General features: G+C 47.3%; 1 protein-coding gene across 1 annotated transcript in view; it reads right to left on the reverse strand.

Moving 5' to 3' along the window:
* The window catches only part of LOC147621321 (putative beta-D-xylosidase 7), a 56,566-nt gene that overhangs the window by 25,950 nt on the left and 13,608 nt on the right, over positions 1-17,008 (reverse strand). Inside the window, exons 4-6 of the mRNA XM_086824049.1 lie at positions 15,599-15,696; positions 15,121-15,474; positions 1,035-1,448 (exon numbers count right to left, since the gene is read on the reverse strand). Coding sequence (XP_086680175.1) covers positions 1,035-1,448; positions 15,121-15,474; positions 15,599-15,696 — 866 coding nt within the window. The remainder of the gene's footprint in view (positions 1-1,034; positions 1,449-15,120; positions 15,475-15,598; positions 15,697-17,008) is intronic.

Genomic DNA, 17,008 nt, shown 5'->3' on the forward strand with positions numbered 1-17,008 from the left:
ATGTCATAAATTTTGGAGAAACTTTGGACGATACACACAGGGAACCAAGGCGGAAGAGATATTGGAAGTAAACATACAAAAAATTGGCAAAACAAAAAGGTTACCCAAAATTGGCATTGAGAGGCTTCTTATAGGTATCAAAATGTTTCACCCTGGAAGTATTTTGAGTTTCGCAAGCTAGAAACAACATTTTTGTTACTATGCTGAGTGGTATACACAACTGCTAGAGAACTTGTAAGGATCCATAAGCACCATAGGTTGAAACTATGTCCCCAACAATACAGGTAGATTCAAAAACAAAGACTCAAATCACATGAAAGTGATGAGATTCGAGACCAAAAACTCTTGCACGCGAGCAGAAGGGCCCATATTCAGTGGTGAGTGGCCACACAATAGGAGTTATCAAAAACCACAATTGAATTTTCTCATGACGTCCTCAAAAACAAGCAAGGTCATCGGCACCAAGTGAGCATACCGGGCAAAGTACGACTTTGATGACGCATTCCACAATTACAAAAAAGGGCTCAATGCAAGCAGTTTGCAGTGTGCACAAGTCAAAGACTTCGAATGTTGTGACAAATTCCTCCAACAGCCAGAATTCAGCCTCAAGAAGTACGCATGTGTCCATCCCCTGGTCAAAAGGCATGGGGAGAAAACTCCAGAAAGCATTCTATACGCTGAAACAGCCCCATCTATCTTGGTACCAACTGATAAGCAAGTACTCCATTTATGCTGGCCTTTGATGCAATCTCCCTGCTAATATGTATGCCAGCAATGGAGGACACTTCTCCATTAGTGGATGACACAAAATGCCAGAAGCTTGTTGAGTCTTATCTACCTTTCAACACAACATCATTATGAAGCTAAGTGGCAATGAAAATTCCTTTTTCATATCTGAAAGTGATGCAAACAAGGACCCAAGCATTCACCAAAAAGAGGAGCGCTGCCACATCAACATCATTAGTGCAATTTCAGGGCATCATATCAAGACTCTAATTAGATATCAAGATTCAACTTTGAGAAAAAATTCTTACCAGGATTGTAGTCTCCAAAAATTACTTCAGCAATTGCTTGACCACCAGCCTCGCCAGGGTAGCCAGCCCAAATAATACTTTGAACCTTAGAGTTTTCTCTAGCAAATGTTATATCAACGGGGCCTCCAGACAATATTACCAGCACAACAGCTCCTCTTGCAGCACTTGCAACTCTAGAGACCAAGCTCTGTTGTTTTCCAGGCAAAACCAGCTCAGTGCGATCGTGATCTTCTCTCTCTTGAGACTGATCTAGACCAACACATAAAATGACAGCATCCACTATTGATGCACTTTCTGCTGCAGTCTGTACTAGAGAGTCCGACACACACGCCACATCAACGCATCCAGGCTGGTATATAACATCCACATACTTTTGTAGACCTTCAAGCAGAGTTACAGTGCTACATGGAGGGCCTGTAGAGATGTCAGAATTGCAACAATTAATGGTTCCAATTCCTTGGGCCGCAAAAAAGGCAGAACATGAAGGCTCATACAGAAGATACACATAAAGACCTTGTGGGATGCAGACGGACATCAAGTATGGAATTGAATTCAATTTACATTCATGCAATCCTCTCTTAAGTCTTTCTTGATCTACATAAAATCAGTGTCCTGATAAGCGATAAGCGATGAGCGATATTGTCCCTACACTATCTTTGAAAAACAGTTTGCTCCTTGAAGTTGGTCAAACGGCTCTTAATGCAGAACAGTGAATATGTAAACTTGCCCCTATTGCAAATGCAAGCCAACCAGTGAAGAAGGGTGATTAATGACTAATCAACCCTTGCCACTTCCCTGCTTGTCAACCCTTTGTCCATCAGCCCTCTCTTCACCTTCCTTCCACCTGCCCTAGCCCTCCTCTTGTCTGTTTCCCCTCAGCCCACCCCTTTCTCTGCTCACCCTCTCTGTTTCCTGTTTTTTCTCAGCCCACCCCTTTTTTTGTGCTGCCCCTTTTCTCTCAATACACCCCTTTCTCTGCTGCCCGTCTTCTCTGGGCCCACCCATTTCTCTCAGCTCGCCCATTTTCATTCTGCTGCATGCTTTCCCAGCTGCCCTTCAGTCCTGTCCTTCTACCCTTTTATTCTATTTAGCTTGTGACCCTTCCTTGCCCCAGCTTCTTCTCCTGCACCCGCAAGCCCTTTCAAGGGCGCACAGAAACATCTTATTTGACGTTCGAGTCACCCTTCAATTGTTTGATCAGCAGGATGGCTTCCACGTCAGCCAATCCTCGTCCATCTTCTCCACCAGCTAGGAGATCTATTCTGTTCTCAGAGACAGGTTGTTACAACTCAAGAAAGATGTTGATTTAGAGATTGCCACCACTCACTGTAAGAGGATACAATGTGCAGTATATGCAAGCAGCACTCACAAAAAGTAGGATCTTTCATAGCACAAAACTTTAAACTTAGATCAATAACAGACATAGAGAACAATATTGTATTACTAAGGTGATGGCAAAGCCCCACACCCATGCGCTATTGTGAAGGAAGCTTCAATGGCTGATTTGGATGGCTCAGTAGCTCTGGATGATAATCTAAGAGATCTTCTCTGAAAATCTCAGCCAGGATCTTTCACTGGGGAGCAATGGAATATGGGGGAGACGCTAGAGGAGTGGAAGGCCTCAATGGAGGAATACTTCAATTCTGAAGATAATAAATTTGAAGTATTCCTCCATCGAGGCTATCTACGCCTCCAGAGTCTCCCCGACATTGCATCGCTCCCCAATGAAAGATCCTGGCTGAGATTTTTGAAGAAGATCTCACATCATCATCCACAGCTATTCCACACTGAGCCATTAGAGTGGGGTACCTCATTTGATAGGGTGCCATAGTTCTGGAAAAAAAATGGAAAGGAAATTCTTTCAATTTACTTGTGTCTGAAAATTGGAATATGTTACTGTTAGAATACGCAGCGGAGATGACCAGATCTGGGACACAAGAGCAAAAACGCATGCAGAATAAAAACAGCACAAGAGAGAGAGAGATGTAGGCGTGTAACTCTGCTCTGATATACACAAGAAGATCCCGGTATGGGGGTGGGGGCCTATTTTTTTGCCCCCACATGTGCAGTCGGCCTGCTGAAAAAGGCTCCACGACTGCATATGCAGTCGGCCAGCTCTGAGGGTCCACGACTGCATCAGGTACAGTCGGCCAGCTCCAATACACACATCTGATGTAGTCGGCCAGCAAATGGATCCTTCTGCCAACTTAGGGCTGCCTCCCAAGCCACACAAAAATGGGAAAAATAGGGGAAAAATGCGGAGAGTGGGGAAAAATGATAAAAACACCTCATAAGGGCGGGCACACCCACAACAAAGGCCCTGGTGTATAAAACTGGACAGGAGATGACTTCTAACACCCCCTCTCAGCTCTTGGCTGTGAAACCAACCGCTAGGAGCTGGGGTGCCGCCCGAGAACATCCTGAGATAGCGACTTCGTGAAGAGGTCCACCGTACTATCCTCCGTCGAACAGAACTCTAGCAAGATGTCATCAGCAACGATCTGTTCACGAACAAAATGCCTCTGGATGACCATGGATTCCTCCAGTGGAAGCCCAACAAAATAACTCTGGATGACCATGGATTCCTCCAGTGGAAACCTCTACATCTGCACCACCTCACAAGCAGCATCACAAGCAGCATGGTACTCTGCCTCTGTTCTCGACAAGGCAAAAGATGACTGTCTCCTACTGCTCCTGGGCCTGAAGTAGAGCTCCGTAAAACTGCTCCTACTGCTCCTACTGCTCCGTAAAACTGCTCCTGGGCCTGAAGCAGAGCTCCTCATGTCCAAATCTCCTCCCCAAACCGAGTCACTCCAACCGTGGAGTCGGACTCCATCCAACAATCCCCCTCCTGTGTACAAGAGTCCATGATCCTTCGCATGCCGCACAAACCACAGGAAAGGCAATCCTGCCTCCCAAAGAGACATCTGTAACCATGAGCTCAACTGCCTCATGAGGAAGCTCCTGTCCAATCTGGTGTCCATCAACCAGATCAATGAACCATACAGTTTCTGAGTCACAGAGACATCACACTACTCACAAGGATCAACACCTGTTACGGTGCACAAACAAGTCCTCGAAACCTGATGAAACCTGTCAACCACCCCCTCTGAATCCGGAACCACTGAGCCTGGAGAAACCACCTCCTTCTGCAAGTAAGCACCTGCCACCTGCCTGGCTTTTCCAAAAGGTCCTCGTGGAAAGAACATCCTCATCTACTGGAGGTTCTTTGTCCCGAATACTACGAGACATCAGAGCATAAGTGACCTGTTCAGTTTCCTCTGACTGACGAACACAAGAACCACCAACATCAGTACTGGAAAGTTCCTGCCAACTGCTGCCATCTACTGGTAAGCTATCCACCATCTGGTCCCGGAAAGCCCGCACCTGCAGCGTATCCACACTTAAGTGGCCATTACCAGACTGCCACTCATCACAAACTTGAGGACCTGGGAGAGAGAGTGCTGAAAGCCTGTAAACTCCATTCTCCACTCCGCCTTCCCAAACCACTTGGCATGTTGCTTGTCTCGGAGAGCAACAAAATGCTCATCAAACTCCACCCGTACGCCAGTCTTGCAAACCTGATGCATTGACAACAGATGAAAACCAAGTGCCGGAACATACAACACCTGGGAGGAATGCTTCCCTCCTCTGCCATCGGGAACTATCTCCATCTTGCCCTCACTGTGAACTGGGATAGTGGATGTATCACCAGTAAGAATATGACCAGAAAGCCTGCAGAGATCCTGTAAACCGGAACGAGAAGGAGTGAGACCTAAGTGATAAAGTTGCAACAGCTGACGAAGAGTCAATGGAGGACGTCTCGCGTAGCAAGGTCGGCCGAGATATTGACCAACCTCGGTTCGATTTAAATGGTGAGCTTCCGGTACGGTGGATGAGGGACCAAGGAAACGGCCTATGAGTGACGCGCTAGGTGACCTGCGAAGGATCCTAGAGGATGCTGACCATACGGTGCTCGGGCTCTGGGTCGCCGAAGATACCCACGCGTGCGTCGAGGAAGATATTGGAACAAGGAGCAAGAGTTGTTTTTTGAATTCGGGCATGGATTTGGTTGATTGACCTTGCTGGTCCTCAACGGATGAGTCCATGGCTCTTTTATATAGATATGTTGGTTGATCTTGCTGATCTTCAACGGAGAGTCCATCTGGATTTTTATAAGTGAATATATATTCCGGGTACTATGAGCTAGGAACTATTGAAAAGGCCCCTGAGTGGACAGGTGGTAAGCGTTCTGGTTGCCAATGATGCCATAGGTACACCGATGAAGGAATGATTGGAAATTAGAATTCAACAGGATATTTTGCAAGATTATGATCAGCGATACTATGGTTTCATTAAAAGATTGTTTCAAAGACATCTGAATCTGTGAAAAAGGCAATTTCATATTGGGTATGTAAGTGGTGTGACTATCTTGAAGTTTACATGAAGCGCCGGCTAGGGGGTCTGGGAACTCTTTTCCCTGGTACCTAGGACAAAACCTAACCAAATTCCTAAATGGATCCCATCACTACAGTGGTTGGGCCAGGCTTAGTTCCGTACGTCGTACGGACAGATCGTACGTACGAATCGTACCATACGGTACCGTACGTATCCGTACGATTAGGTACGAAAATCGCCGTTTCTGCTCGTTGGAAGTAGCCGTTTTCTACCCGTTTTCTGTCCGTTTTTCTAGCCGTTTTCTGCCCGTTTTTTTTGGTTGTTTGCCTTCATCTCTCTTGAGTCCTTCTATAAAAGCCTCAAGGACCAAGCCTCTCCTCCATCTACTCCAAGCAAGCCTCAAGCACCAAGCCCTACTCCAAGCCTCTCCTCCACCCTCCTCCACCCTCCTCCAAGCTCCTTCCATCCCACTTGAGCCTCTACTCCAAGTTCTCTTCCTCCAAGCTCTTCCCATACTTCATCTTCTCTACGCTCTCTCCTCTACTCCACGCTTCAGCCCTTCTCTTATCCATCATGCCTCGGGAGAAGCATGAGGCTTTTGATTTGCATTGCCTCAATGTGGAGAAGGACACCAAGAAGTCCAACTCCCATCATTGGACATGCCGATATTGCGGCAAGTCATACACTAGTGGAACAACAAGGCTTCTCCAACTCCTTTCGAAGATTGGGGGACAAGTTGCCCCATGCAAGGAGATTCCGCAAAGCATTGCCGATGACATTTCGTGGAAGATGAGCCGCGGCTCAAATTCAAGTAGAGGAGCATCATCAACACGGCACCGGCACCACCACCGGCACCACCATCGGCACATGATGAAGCGGCCACCGGCTCTTTCATTGGTGTATCCTCCACTGCCACTTCCACGGATGCACGGTCCGCCTCCGCACCGGGCAAAAGGCAAAGGGTGGTGGAGCGTGAAGGGGTGCAACCCTCTCTCCACCAAGTCACGGGTAGTGTGAGAGGTTCGGTTGCATTCCTTAAGGAGTGGCAACGCCTTGCGGAGATAGAGATTGCTCGCACCATTATTGAATGCAATCTTGCCTTCAATGTACTCCAAAAGGAGCAATGGAAGAAGATGGTGACGGCGATTGCAAATGTGGGCCCATGTGAGGGGTGGACGGGGGTCTCTTACACGGCTATGCGCACAAGGAAGATTGATGAAGAGAAGGAGAGAATTGATCGAGCCCTTGACCCGATTCGAGCCGCATGGACGAAGTATGGATGTTCTATTCTCACAGATGGATGGAGTGATCAAAGGAAGCGTGGCATTATCAACATCCTTGTGTCTTGCCCGCTTGGCACATACTTCTTGCGTGCGGTTGACACCGGGAGAAGGGGGAGAAAGACAACCGGGAGTTTCATCTACCCGCCCTTCGCCAGACAGTTGTTTCCACCATGTGGAACGATTGGGATGAGCACGTCACTGAAGAGGCCAAAGCCATGCAACGCTTTTGCCTAGAGGAGAGATTTTGGGCTAGAGTCCGAGCAATTGTCATTGCTATGACTCCATTCTATAGGCTCTTGCGGATGACAGATTGCGAGGGGTCCACCATGGGCCTTCTTGTCCACTTCTTTAGAGCTGCCCTTGTGGAGTTGGAGGCTTGCACAGACATTACATCTGAGGAGCGAGCACAAATCATGGAGATTGCACAGAAGAGATGGAGGTGGATGCACAAACCAATCCACGGGTTTGCAGCATTGGTACATCCAACCTACAAGTCTCCAGTAGTTTGCACCGATAGGGAGCTTCGACAAGATCGGGATGCATATATGCTTCGAGCTGTGCCAGTTGATGAGCACAATGCCTTTCTAGAGGAGTTGGGCTGCTATGTTGATCAGAGAGGTCAAACCTCCTTTTCGTCTCCCACTTGCTGGAGGAGGGAGTCACTTGTGAAGCCCCTTTTTTGGTGGGACAATTTTGGGTATGGACTAGAGCATCTCCAACCCATAGCCTTAAGGGTCCTAGCCCAGGATTGTTCTTCGGGTGCATGTGAGAGGAACTGGAGTTCCTATTCTCTCATACACACGAGGATACGCAATCGACGACTGAGCACACGACAGTTGGAGCGGTTGGTCTACTGCCGCACTAACTTGCGCATGATGCAGGGCATTCTTAGTATGGGTAGTCCCAAGCAAGTAAGTAACAAGTCTAGACTCTAACTTGTCATGACTCATAACTTTTAAGTTTTGTGTACACTGTACAGACTCTAACTTTTGTGCCTTAATGTGTAGGTCAATGTTGACACTTTCACCTTGACGAGTGAAAAGTTTGCAAGTGTCAATCAACAACCTGATGAGGAGGAGGAGACAATCTTCATGGAGCTCTATAGTGAGCTTGTGGCAGCAGATACTCGCAGCACCAGGAGTCAGCATGGACGGGGCCAAGCAGCTGGAGTTCATAGGCCTCCGCCTTCGACATCGGCAAAGGGTGGCCTCCTCACATATGTGAGGCGGGGATCCTCGAGCTCCAATCCCCGCCTTCATGATGATATTCCATTGCCCCCTCATGATGATACCCCACTGCCTAGAGAGCCCTTGTTTGATGATGATGGCAACCTACTTAGCGAGAATGATCCCCAGAGTGTCTCGTCCACCTTCGAAGAGTCCTCTTCAGAGAACTCTCTTGATGGACACTCTAGTAGTGATCATGTTGATGATCATGCAGATGTTGGTGATGATGTAGACTTTTGATATGTTATAGCTCTCTAGGCATTGGGCATCTATCTCCTTCTAGCCCATCGATGATGTATTGTAGTATGTAGTATCATGTATGTACGCATGTTGCCGGTCGCCCATGCCATGAGTTTTTGGCCTATCCTTTTGTAGCAATTTTGTACTCTAATGGCATGATGACATTATGTTCATGGTTCTACTATTTTGTAACTTCTTGTCTACAATTTTTAAGTTTAGGAAGTATTTTTTTTAAAAAAACGTACTAATATCGTACCGTACCTCAAAAAATTTTAAGGTACCAATTAGTACCGTATTTTATCGTACCGTACCGTATCGTACCTTTCGTACTAACTAACCATGGGTTGGGCGGTTGGCTAACCCATGGGACTGGATGGGGTTAGGCTGGCCTGATGGATCCCTAAAATGAGACTCAATTCTGTCATGGTATGATGGATGAAGTAAATCCCGGACAGTCCTTGTTCTATGGAAAAGAATCAACAGTTGTGCCTCTCGATGAGGAAAAAAGCGTTGGTCTCTATGATCCAAGTGCAAGTCTTTTCCTTGATCTGACCATGTGACTTACGGGTTCAGTCGGATCAGTTTGGTTAGTGATGACCTTGACTACGTTAGAATAAAATATCCCATGGAGGAATCGCCCGTGCTTTCTGGGCGAGGGAAGTTTTTCCGAGTTCGATTTTGAAAGAATCAAGGGATTAGTCTCTTGTCCGGATATCCGTGGGCGAGGCCCCGAGTGAGAGGCTCTGTCCCGCGCAAGAAGTGCTACTTCCGCTGCTAGCATCTCCGAATTCGTTGCGCGGAGGAGACAGGGATCTTTCACTGCATCTGCGCGACGACTTCTACTTGAAGTTCCGAGGAAGAAGCTTCAAGAGCAACTTTAAACTCTTGGAAATCTGATTTTGAAACAAAATCGTCGAAAAGATCGCCATCGGTGGCTTCCGTAGCCGGCAGGTCTTCACGTTCGGGAATGGACTCCAACTCGGATTCTTGGGTCGATTGCTTCAAGAGGGCAAGATGAGAGAAAAGTTTTATCTTGCACAAACAAGAGTGCTAGAGAGCTTGCGAGCTTGAGAGATGAGTGGCAAGAAGCCCTCTTAAGGGAAATTTATAAGCTTCCCCAAAAGCTTACTTAGCTTTTGCTTTTGTGTGTTTTTTTTTGTGTTAATATAAAGCAAAGCAAAGGTTTTTTTTTTAAAACCCCCTCTAAGGTGTGGGTTTATGAAACTCCTTAAGCGCATATTAAAGCACCGAAAGCGGAGGTGATATGGTTTTTTTTTTTTTTTAAGCTAAAAAAAACCACCCGACTTTGCTTTCTACTATTTTCTACCTCACCTGTTCACCTGCCTACGTTCGCTGCCTGCACACGTACTTGGCCGCCTACGCCTGCACGTGTACCCGCCTGCAATCAGCTGCCGCCTACGCACGTTCTTGGCAGCCTGCGCCTGCTTCACATACAATCGGCCGCCTGTCTACCAGCGCTTGTCCCTTCGACTCCTGCTCGTACAGTTGGCCGACTGTGCTGCTAGCCTGTGAATACAGGTGACCATCTGCGCCTAGCTATGCATGGCAACCCACATGTGCAAGATTACTTGCCTGGCTGCGATTGATACAACCACACAGGCGATTCTCTCTCTCATATATGCAGTAGATTCTTTAGCTCCTTTTCTTGCACACCTGTTTAACAGGGCACTAGCAGAGGGTTTGCCTGCGGAGTGGACGATGCACACCATTGTGCCGATTCACAAAACAGGGGATATGCTCGATCCGAGCAACTACAGGACGGTTATGGTTGGCCACGTGCTGGCCAAACTCTATGGTGCAGTGCTGGAGCAGGAGCTTAGCTTATATGCTGAGCGAGCAGGTTTACGCTCATCAGGGCAGGCAGGCTTCAGGAGAGCTTTCTCTACCACTGACCATGTATTCACTTTGAGATGTATGATTGATCAGGCCAGAGTGAGGAAGAGAAAGCTCTATTGCTGCTTTGTGGATTTCCGCAAGGCATTTGACACAGTACCACGAGAGAGGCTCTTTCAGCGCCTGCAGTCTCTTGGCATACCAGCAGATATGACATGGGGCATCTATGCATTATATGAGCAGGTTTTTGGGCGAGTCAGATGTCCAGGAGGTATGTCCGAGACTATTGCTAGCACCATTGGTGTGAAGCAAGGATGCCCACTTTCCCCCACGCTATTTGGGTTATACATTGATGAGGTGGCTGACTTCATTACACGGGGAGGCGGAGATGGAGTTGATTTAGCAGGTACCTCAGTACATATTATGCTCTATGCTGATGATATTGTATTAGTGTCTGAGTCCCCCGGTGGTCTACAACAGCATCTACATGCACTCCATGATTTCTGCACACAGAGGGGTCTTACTGTGAACCTTGGGAAAACCAAGGTTATGGTCTTTCATACATCGAGACAGGGCAGGAGTCAGCTGACATTCACTCTCGCCGGATGCCAGGTGGAGGTGGTGACATCATACGTGTACCTAGGGGTTACCTTCTCTGCAGCAGCCACACGCTTTACCATGGGTTCCGCAGCCAGAGCTAGATTGACACGGGGATATGCAGCATTGGCTATGCTAGAGAGACAGTGCCACCAGGCGCATTTTCAGGAGCCCCGGACGAAGGGGTGGCTATTTGACACATTAGTCACACCGGCATTGATGTATGGAGCAGCAGTATGGGCGCCAGGCCTTGCTACCCATTGGTGGACACAGATAGAGAGACCACAGGCACTCATGATGGCACGCATGATACGCAGCAAACCGTCAGTACCTCATGACATTATCCGAGCAGAGTTTGTTGCGCCTCCTATGATGGTAGAGGCCATATTTCAGACTATATGCCTGCTAGACAGATTCAGAGAGATGCCACAGGACAGATTATCATACAGAGCTTTTCAGGCATCTAGACAGTTGGCTGAGGCAGGAGACAAAGGATCATGGTATGCACAGGTCACACATTGGTTCTCACAGCATGGCCTAGACATGGATCATCTACCACCATTCCAGTATGACAGGGATGCACCACATATCCGTCTCTCTCATAGTGAGAGGAACAGAGTATTGAGACAGGATCTATGGCAGCTCTATACACGAGAGACATGGATATCGCCTACACAGCCTCTTCCACCGAAGATGCTATACTACAGAGATCACTTCATGAGTATCACTGATGATGGATTTATAGAGAGGCCTAGATACATGGAGGGCTTTTTACCACACGGCTCCCGAGTGGCTATTGGTCAGCTCAGAGTTTCATCACACCGATTGGAGATTGAGACTGGCAGAGCAGCACGGATCCCCCGAGAGGAGAGGGTATGCAGATTGTGCAGAGAGGAGGTGGAGAGTGAGGAGCATTATGTATGCAGATGCAGAGCATATACAGCCATCAGAGAGAGATATCCCATTTTATTCAGAGAGCCACATTCCCTACGCCAGATCTTTGAGGCAGCTGACCAGCGCATACTGGGGAGATACATTCTAGACATACAGCGCCACAGAGAGACATTATTACAGGCTCAGACAGCTCCAGAGGGGGGGCGACAGACACAGATTACTACATTTTTTCAGAGATCCATACCCCTCCCAGCCCCTACACGGCAGGGAATTACTCTCCAGAGAGCAGAGACACTTAGAGCCCGCAGGAGACAGAGGACACCTGGCTTTCGGACACCACGCCTATACCAGAGAGAGATGACAGAGATCAGAGCTCAGTTTCACAGAGAGGGTGAGGAGCGACTGGCTCGCTTCAGAGCACACCCAGGCATGTTCTTCAGGGAGCTGTGGACACCCCCTTCACTGATGTATACCATTTTATACCCCCAGTATGGTACAGGATGGAGCTAGCTAGGTTGCATATCATGATTGTATACTCCATGCATATAGCTTTGCATTCTCCTAGTAATAGAGCTCCATCCCCTACACATCCAGATTCAGCTTTTTTATTCAGTACTTTTTCATTTTGTTGGGATGACAGAGGATACCCCATACATGTACTCCGATTTGTCTCATAGGCCGAGTTCGGTCTTTTGGAAGACGTTAATAAAATCTTTCTTTCTTTCTCTCTCTCTCTCTCTCTCTCTCTCTCTCTCTCTCTCTCTCTCTCTCTCTCTCTCTCTCTTACAAACACAACCGTAGAACTCTCACAAAGACACGTGAAACTCTATGAACTAATGACTAACCTTGGCCACCCTTTTATAGGCTCTTGGTCGGTCATCGGACACCCGTCCGTCCATACTTGGGTGCCCCCCGTTAGTATATCCCTAACTCAGCTCGCTCATCAGCCTGCCTAGCTCCAAGCTTCTCCAAACTTTGAAGCTAGTCTTGTGTACGTGTAGCACACGGTAGATACACACTGTGCACATGACAGTCTTGTCCCATTGTCTCTTTCTTGGGGACATCACTTGCACTTTTTGTTGTGACAGTACTTATGATGGCCGCTCGTCCCAGTGTCTCTTTCTTGGGGGCATCACCTGCACTTTTTTGGCATCTTTTTGCTCCCCTTTATGTACTTCTAGAGCTGCCAGACATGGAGGGAGCCCCTCCCCTCTTTTTCTACTATGTATATTATATTTTCTACTAATAATTGGATCTTTTCTTCTTCTTCTTTGTGGGGGAGCGCAGGCACGGAGGGGCGCAAGAGAGGGAACTAAGGATGACGAGGGCTCGAGGACCGCTTCTGGAAATGCGCGAATGGCAACGGTGAGTGACTGCATTGATGTTGGCAGAGAGGGGAGGGGGAGGGTAAGCATTACTCTCAAAAGCCAAATGAAGTGCAACAGAAGCAGACGAGAAACAAAACCAAAGGCAGAGCAGAAAGGTAGGCAAGTGTCACCAGCCTGGACATTTCCCAGTATGAAAGGGATCTGGTGGACTCCAGGATGTCTAAATATTTGGAAAGTACAAGCTTTGGGAATGGGGGATTATCCTAGAATACAAAGGACCACACTCCTAAAATTTAGGAGAGTTGCTATTTTTGGACCGACTCCGATGGAAATTCTGTTCGCGTCATTACATCTGGAATTGAGCAGATACCAAGAGTTAGCGAAGTGCCTATGACAGAATGTCTACTAGTTGGGATATTTTCAGAGGTCAAGATTATAGGAGAACCCATCTCTTAGATTGGGACATGTGGCAAGAAAGTAGATCAAAGTGAGACAAGTGGCCTCACACTTGTCACTCCAGTTATCGTGTGGCTCTCCGCTTGTCATCATAGCCTTCTCTTTCCATTTTCACTCATTGGAGCCCCAAATCTATAAATTGGAGCCCTCTCTCTTCATTAATGGAGGCTCTCTTGCTGCACACTAGCCTCTACCACCGTTACTAGCTGCCCCAATGATGGCTACTCTCTTTCTCTCCCTCTTGAAGGCTTCCCATGAAGAATACTGGCTGTTGGGGATTGTTTTGGAGGCTTCCATCTCGCGAATAAATACTGAAGGCAAGGGTACTTAATCATTTTATTATGATTTCTAGCCATTGTACTTGTTGTACCAACCCTTGTACTTGTTGTACCTATTGTACTAGTCACAGTACCTATTGTACTAGCCACTGTACTTGTTGTACCTACCATTATACCTACTGTACCAACATTTATACTTGTACCAATCACCGTGCCAACTGTACCAGCCACCATACTTACTGTACCAACCACCGTACCAACTGTACCGACCACTGTACCTACTGTACCAGCCATTGTACTTCTTGTACTGGCTGAATGGAGAGTTGTACTTGATGTACCAGCTCTATTGCATGAAGACCCGTGGTTTTTGGGAAAGAATCAGTACCCACACGGAGATATATGCATATATTGTTGGCCCGGCATTTCTACAGCCTATGTTCCGGCTTGGTTGCCTCATGTTGGGCTGTGTTATGGCATTTGTATATGGATAATCCGGCATCTCCTGTGGGAAGAGTAAGGCCCTCAAAGCTTATACATGATATTATTCTCCTTGGGTAATAAAATACTCCAAGGGGGGGGTCGGCCCATTCCGGCCTCTATACGGTGTCACATGTGCAAGCTCCATTTTCAGCATTTGTGGATGTTTTGTCCAGCTTTATGTTTTATGCAAAGTGATGATGGATATGTGTTAAGGCTGTGGCCATGTTTAAATGTTTTAATATGCATTGATGGTATTAACATGTGTGCCAAAGGCCCTAGTCCCCCGGGCGCCACGAGTTTCAGCAGGAACACAGGCCAGAAGAGGGCAGGGTAAAATGGCAAGAGCAAGATGGGGAACAGCCAGGACCTGGGGGTGTGGGAGAGTGGGCAGTCGGGAAATAGATGGGGCAAAAGAGAGTGGAGGAAGAAAAAGGTGGAAGAGGTGAGCTGCTGCAACATGGGTAGGAAAGAGGGTGTGCTGAAGAAGAAAAAAACAGGGAGAGGGAGGGAAGAGCAGGAATGCGGGAATTCAGGCAGTCTAAGGGGGATGACGGAGGCTGCACACAGGAGAAATGGATGCACACAAGAGAAATGGGTGCCCAGGAGGAGAAAATTGGGGGAAATGAGCATGCACAGGCTGTGGAGGGTGGGCTGTGGGTGCGTACAAAACGGAGGGGAACAGGGACAGAAAGGGACGTGATGAGGAAAGAGGATTCATAGGGGTACTATGCGGGGAGCTCCAGCTCAAGAAATTCTTACAGGTATGATTCACAAATTTCTGGCAAAGAGTTACATATGCAGAAGGCCTTGCATGATACCGCCTCTAGGTTTGCAAAACAAACACAAACATTTCAGGATCTTTCTTCACCGACTTCTTTTCTTGCAAAAGCTAATACTACTTGGGTGAGATGAGAGCTTGGTGTGTCCTCTTGGTTCTGTTTTGAGTCACCACATTACTGAAGGATTCCCATATACACCCAAAAATAGGCAGAATAGAAGAGAACAAAACAATCAGAAAATGTTGCTGTACAATAAATCTTTATATAATCTACCTGCATAGTTGCCAAGAAGAGCATCAGTTGATGCATTTGCATTAGGCCCAATAAGAGCCAACTTGTTAATGTGCCCTTTCGATAATGGTAAGGCCCGATCTTCATTCTTTAGGAGCACCAAACCTTGCCTTGCTGCTTCAAGTGCAAGCTGGCGATGGTTATCCGTGCAGACTGCTTCAGGTCCAATAAGCCCAAAAGGTTGAACTTTTGGATCACCATCAAACAAACCAAGTTGCATACGGATAGCGAATAAGTTGGATAAAGCACGATCTACTGTTGATGCATTCACAGTCCCATTCTGAATGGCTGCTGCTGTGTACTTTGACATGTATGTCCCACAGTTGAGGTCTATCCCTGATACATACCAGAGATAGACATCAGCAGCTGCAGAGTGCATATGCAGCAGTAGTCTATAGGACTGCAGTCCCCAAAGAAATAAACCAAAACAGTTACAAGTAGCAAAGCAACGACCTTCAACCTGCATTCAAACAATCTGCAACTGCCTCTTCTGGACTGGAAGCATAGCCAATATATTCATAAACTACAGCCACAGCATCACAATCTGAAGTGATGTACCTGGCATGCAAATATACTGTGAAGTTAATGGTACAAAAGCTAACTGCCTACTCCTCCAACTACAAGCACTCATTGATTCCACATCATGTAAAAGCCAAGCCATCTTGAGTCAATCTAGATAGAAGAAGGTGTTGGTTGAACTCTTTCAGAATACCCTGTGATTGTGCAGTATGGTGCACGCTAAGGCCGTCTTCACGAAGAGCCTAGTCCCGACACGAGGAAAACTGAAATAATTTGCTTTTTTCCCAAGAAAAGATACTTCTATTAGTAAAAAGGTAAAACATTTGCTCAAAAGCAGATTACAACTCTTCGAAGAGGTACAAAGTACAAAAATGGGGGGAGGGCTTCCTCCTGCTTCTGGCCACTGCCAGAAGCAGACTACATCTATGGAGGTGGGGTCACACTCGAGACCTGTTGTGCCAGACTACCGCTGTCACCTCAGGTAATAAAGGGTCTAGAGCTCCAAGTGCGGAGGAAGGCTGCTCGACACTGCTGCATAATCTCTAAATCACCCTGTAGACACTCCCACTATCCTCAGAGGGTGTGGATGATATCTGTCCAGATGAAGTGGATGGTCTCCACCCGAGGGTCCTGGTGAAAGGATTTTTTTTCTTTTTTCTTTTTTTCCTTTATTTTCTTTCTTTTTCTTTTTTTTTTTGGGCGTGGGCGGGGCATGCTGCCCCGTGGGGGGGGGGGGGGGGGGGGGGGATGTTTTCAATCTAGAGAGTAGAAGGTGTTGGTTGAACTCTTTCACAATACCCTATGATTGTGAAGTGTGGTGCATGCTAAGGCCTGCTTCACGAAGAACCAGTCCCAACACGAGGAAAACTGAAATAATTTGCTTTTTTCCCAAGAAGAGATCCTTCTATTAGTAAAAGGGTAAAACATTTGCTCAAAAGCAGATTACAACTCTTCAAAGAGGTAGAATGTACAAAAGGGATTCCTCTGGCTGGCCACTGCCAGAAGGACACTACATCTTTGGGGTGGGGGTAAGCACCACACTTGAGGCCTATTGTGCCAGACTACCCTAGTCACCTCAGGAAATAACGGGTCTAGAGCTCCTGTCTGTCCAAATGAAGTGGATGGTCTCTGCCCGAGGGTCGCGGTGAAATGGTTTTTTTTATTTCTTTGGTGGGGGGGTTGGGGTGGGGGGGGGGGGGGGGGGGGGGGAATACCCTCTATAGTGTCACTGCAGCATTTTTGCTACATATGCCAAGCTGCTATGCTGAAAACGAGATCCCACCACTGATCTGTGGGGGGTCAGTATAGTTCATGGAGCCCCTTGAACTTTAGCATAGATTATGGCAGTGAT

The sequence above is a fragment of the Cibotium barometz genome, chromosome 30 (assembly GCF_041138505.1).
Source record: "Cibotium barometz isolate CiBa-2024 chromosome 30, ASM4113850v1, whole genome shotgun sequence".
In the NCBI taxonomy this organism is placed as follows: domain Eukaryota; kingdom Viridiplantae; phylum Streptophyta; class Polypodiopsida; order Cyatheales; family Cibotiaceae; genus Cibotium; species Cibotium barometz.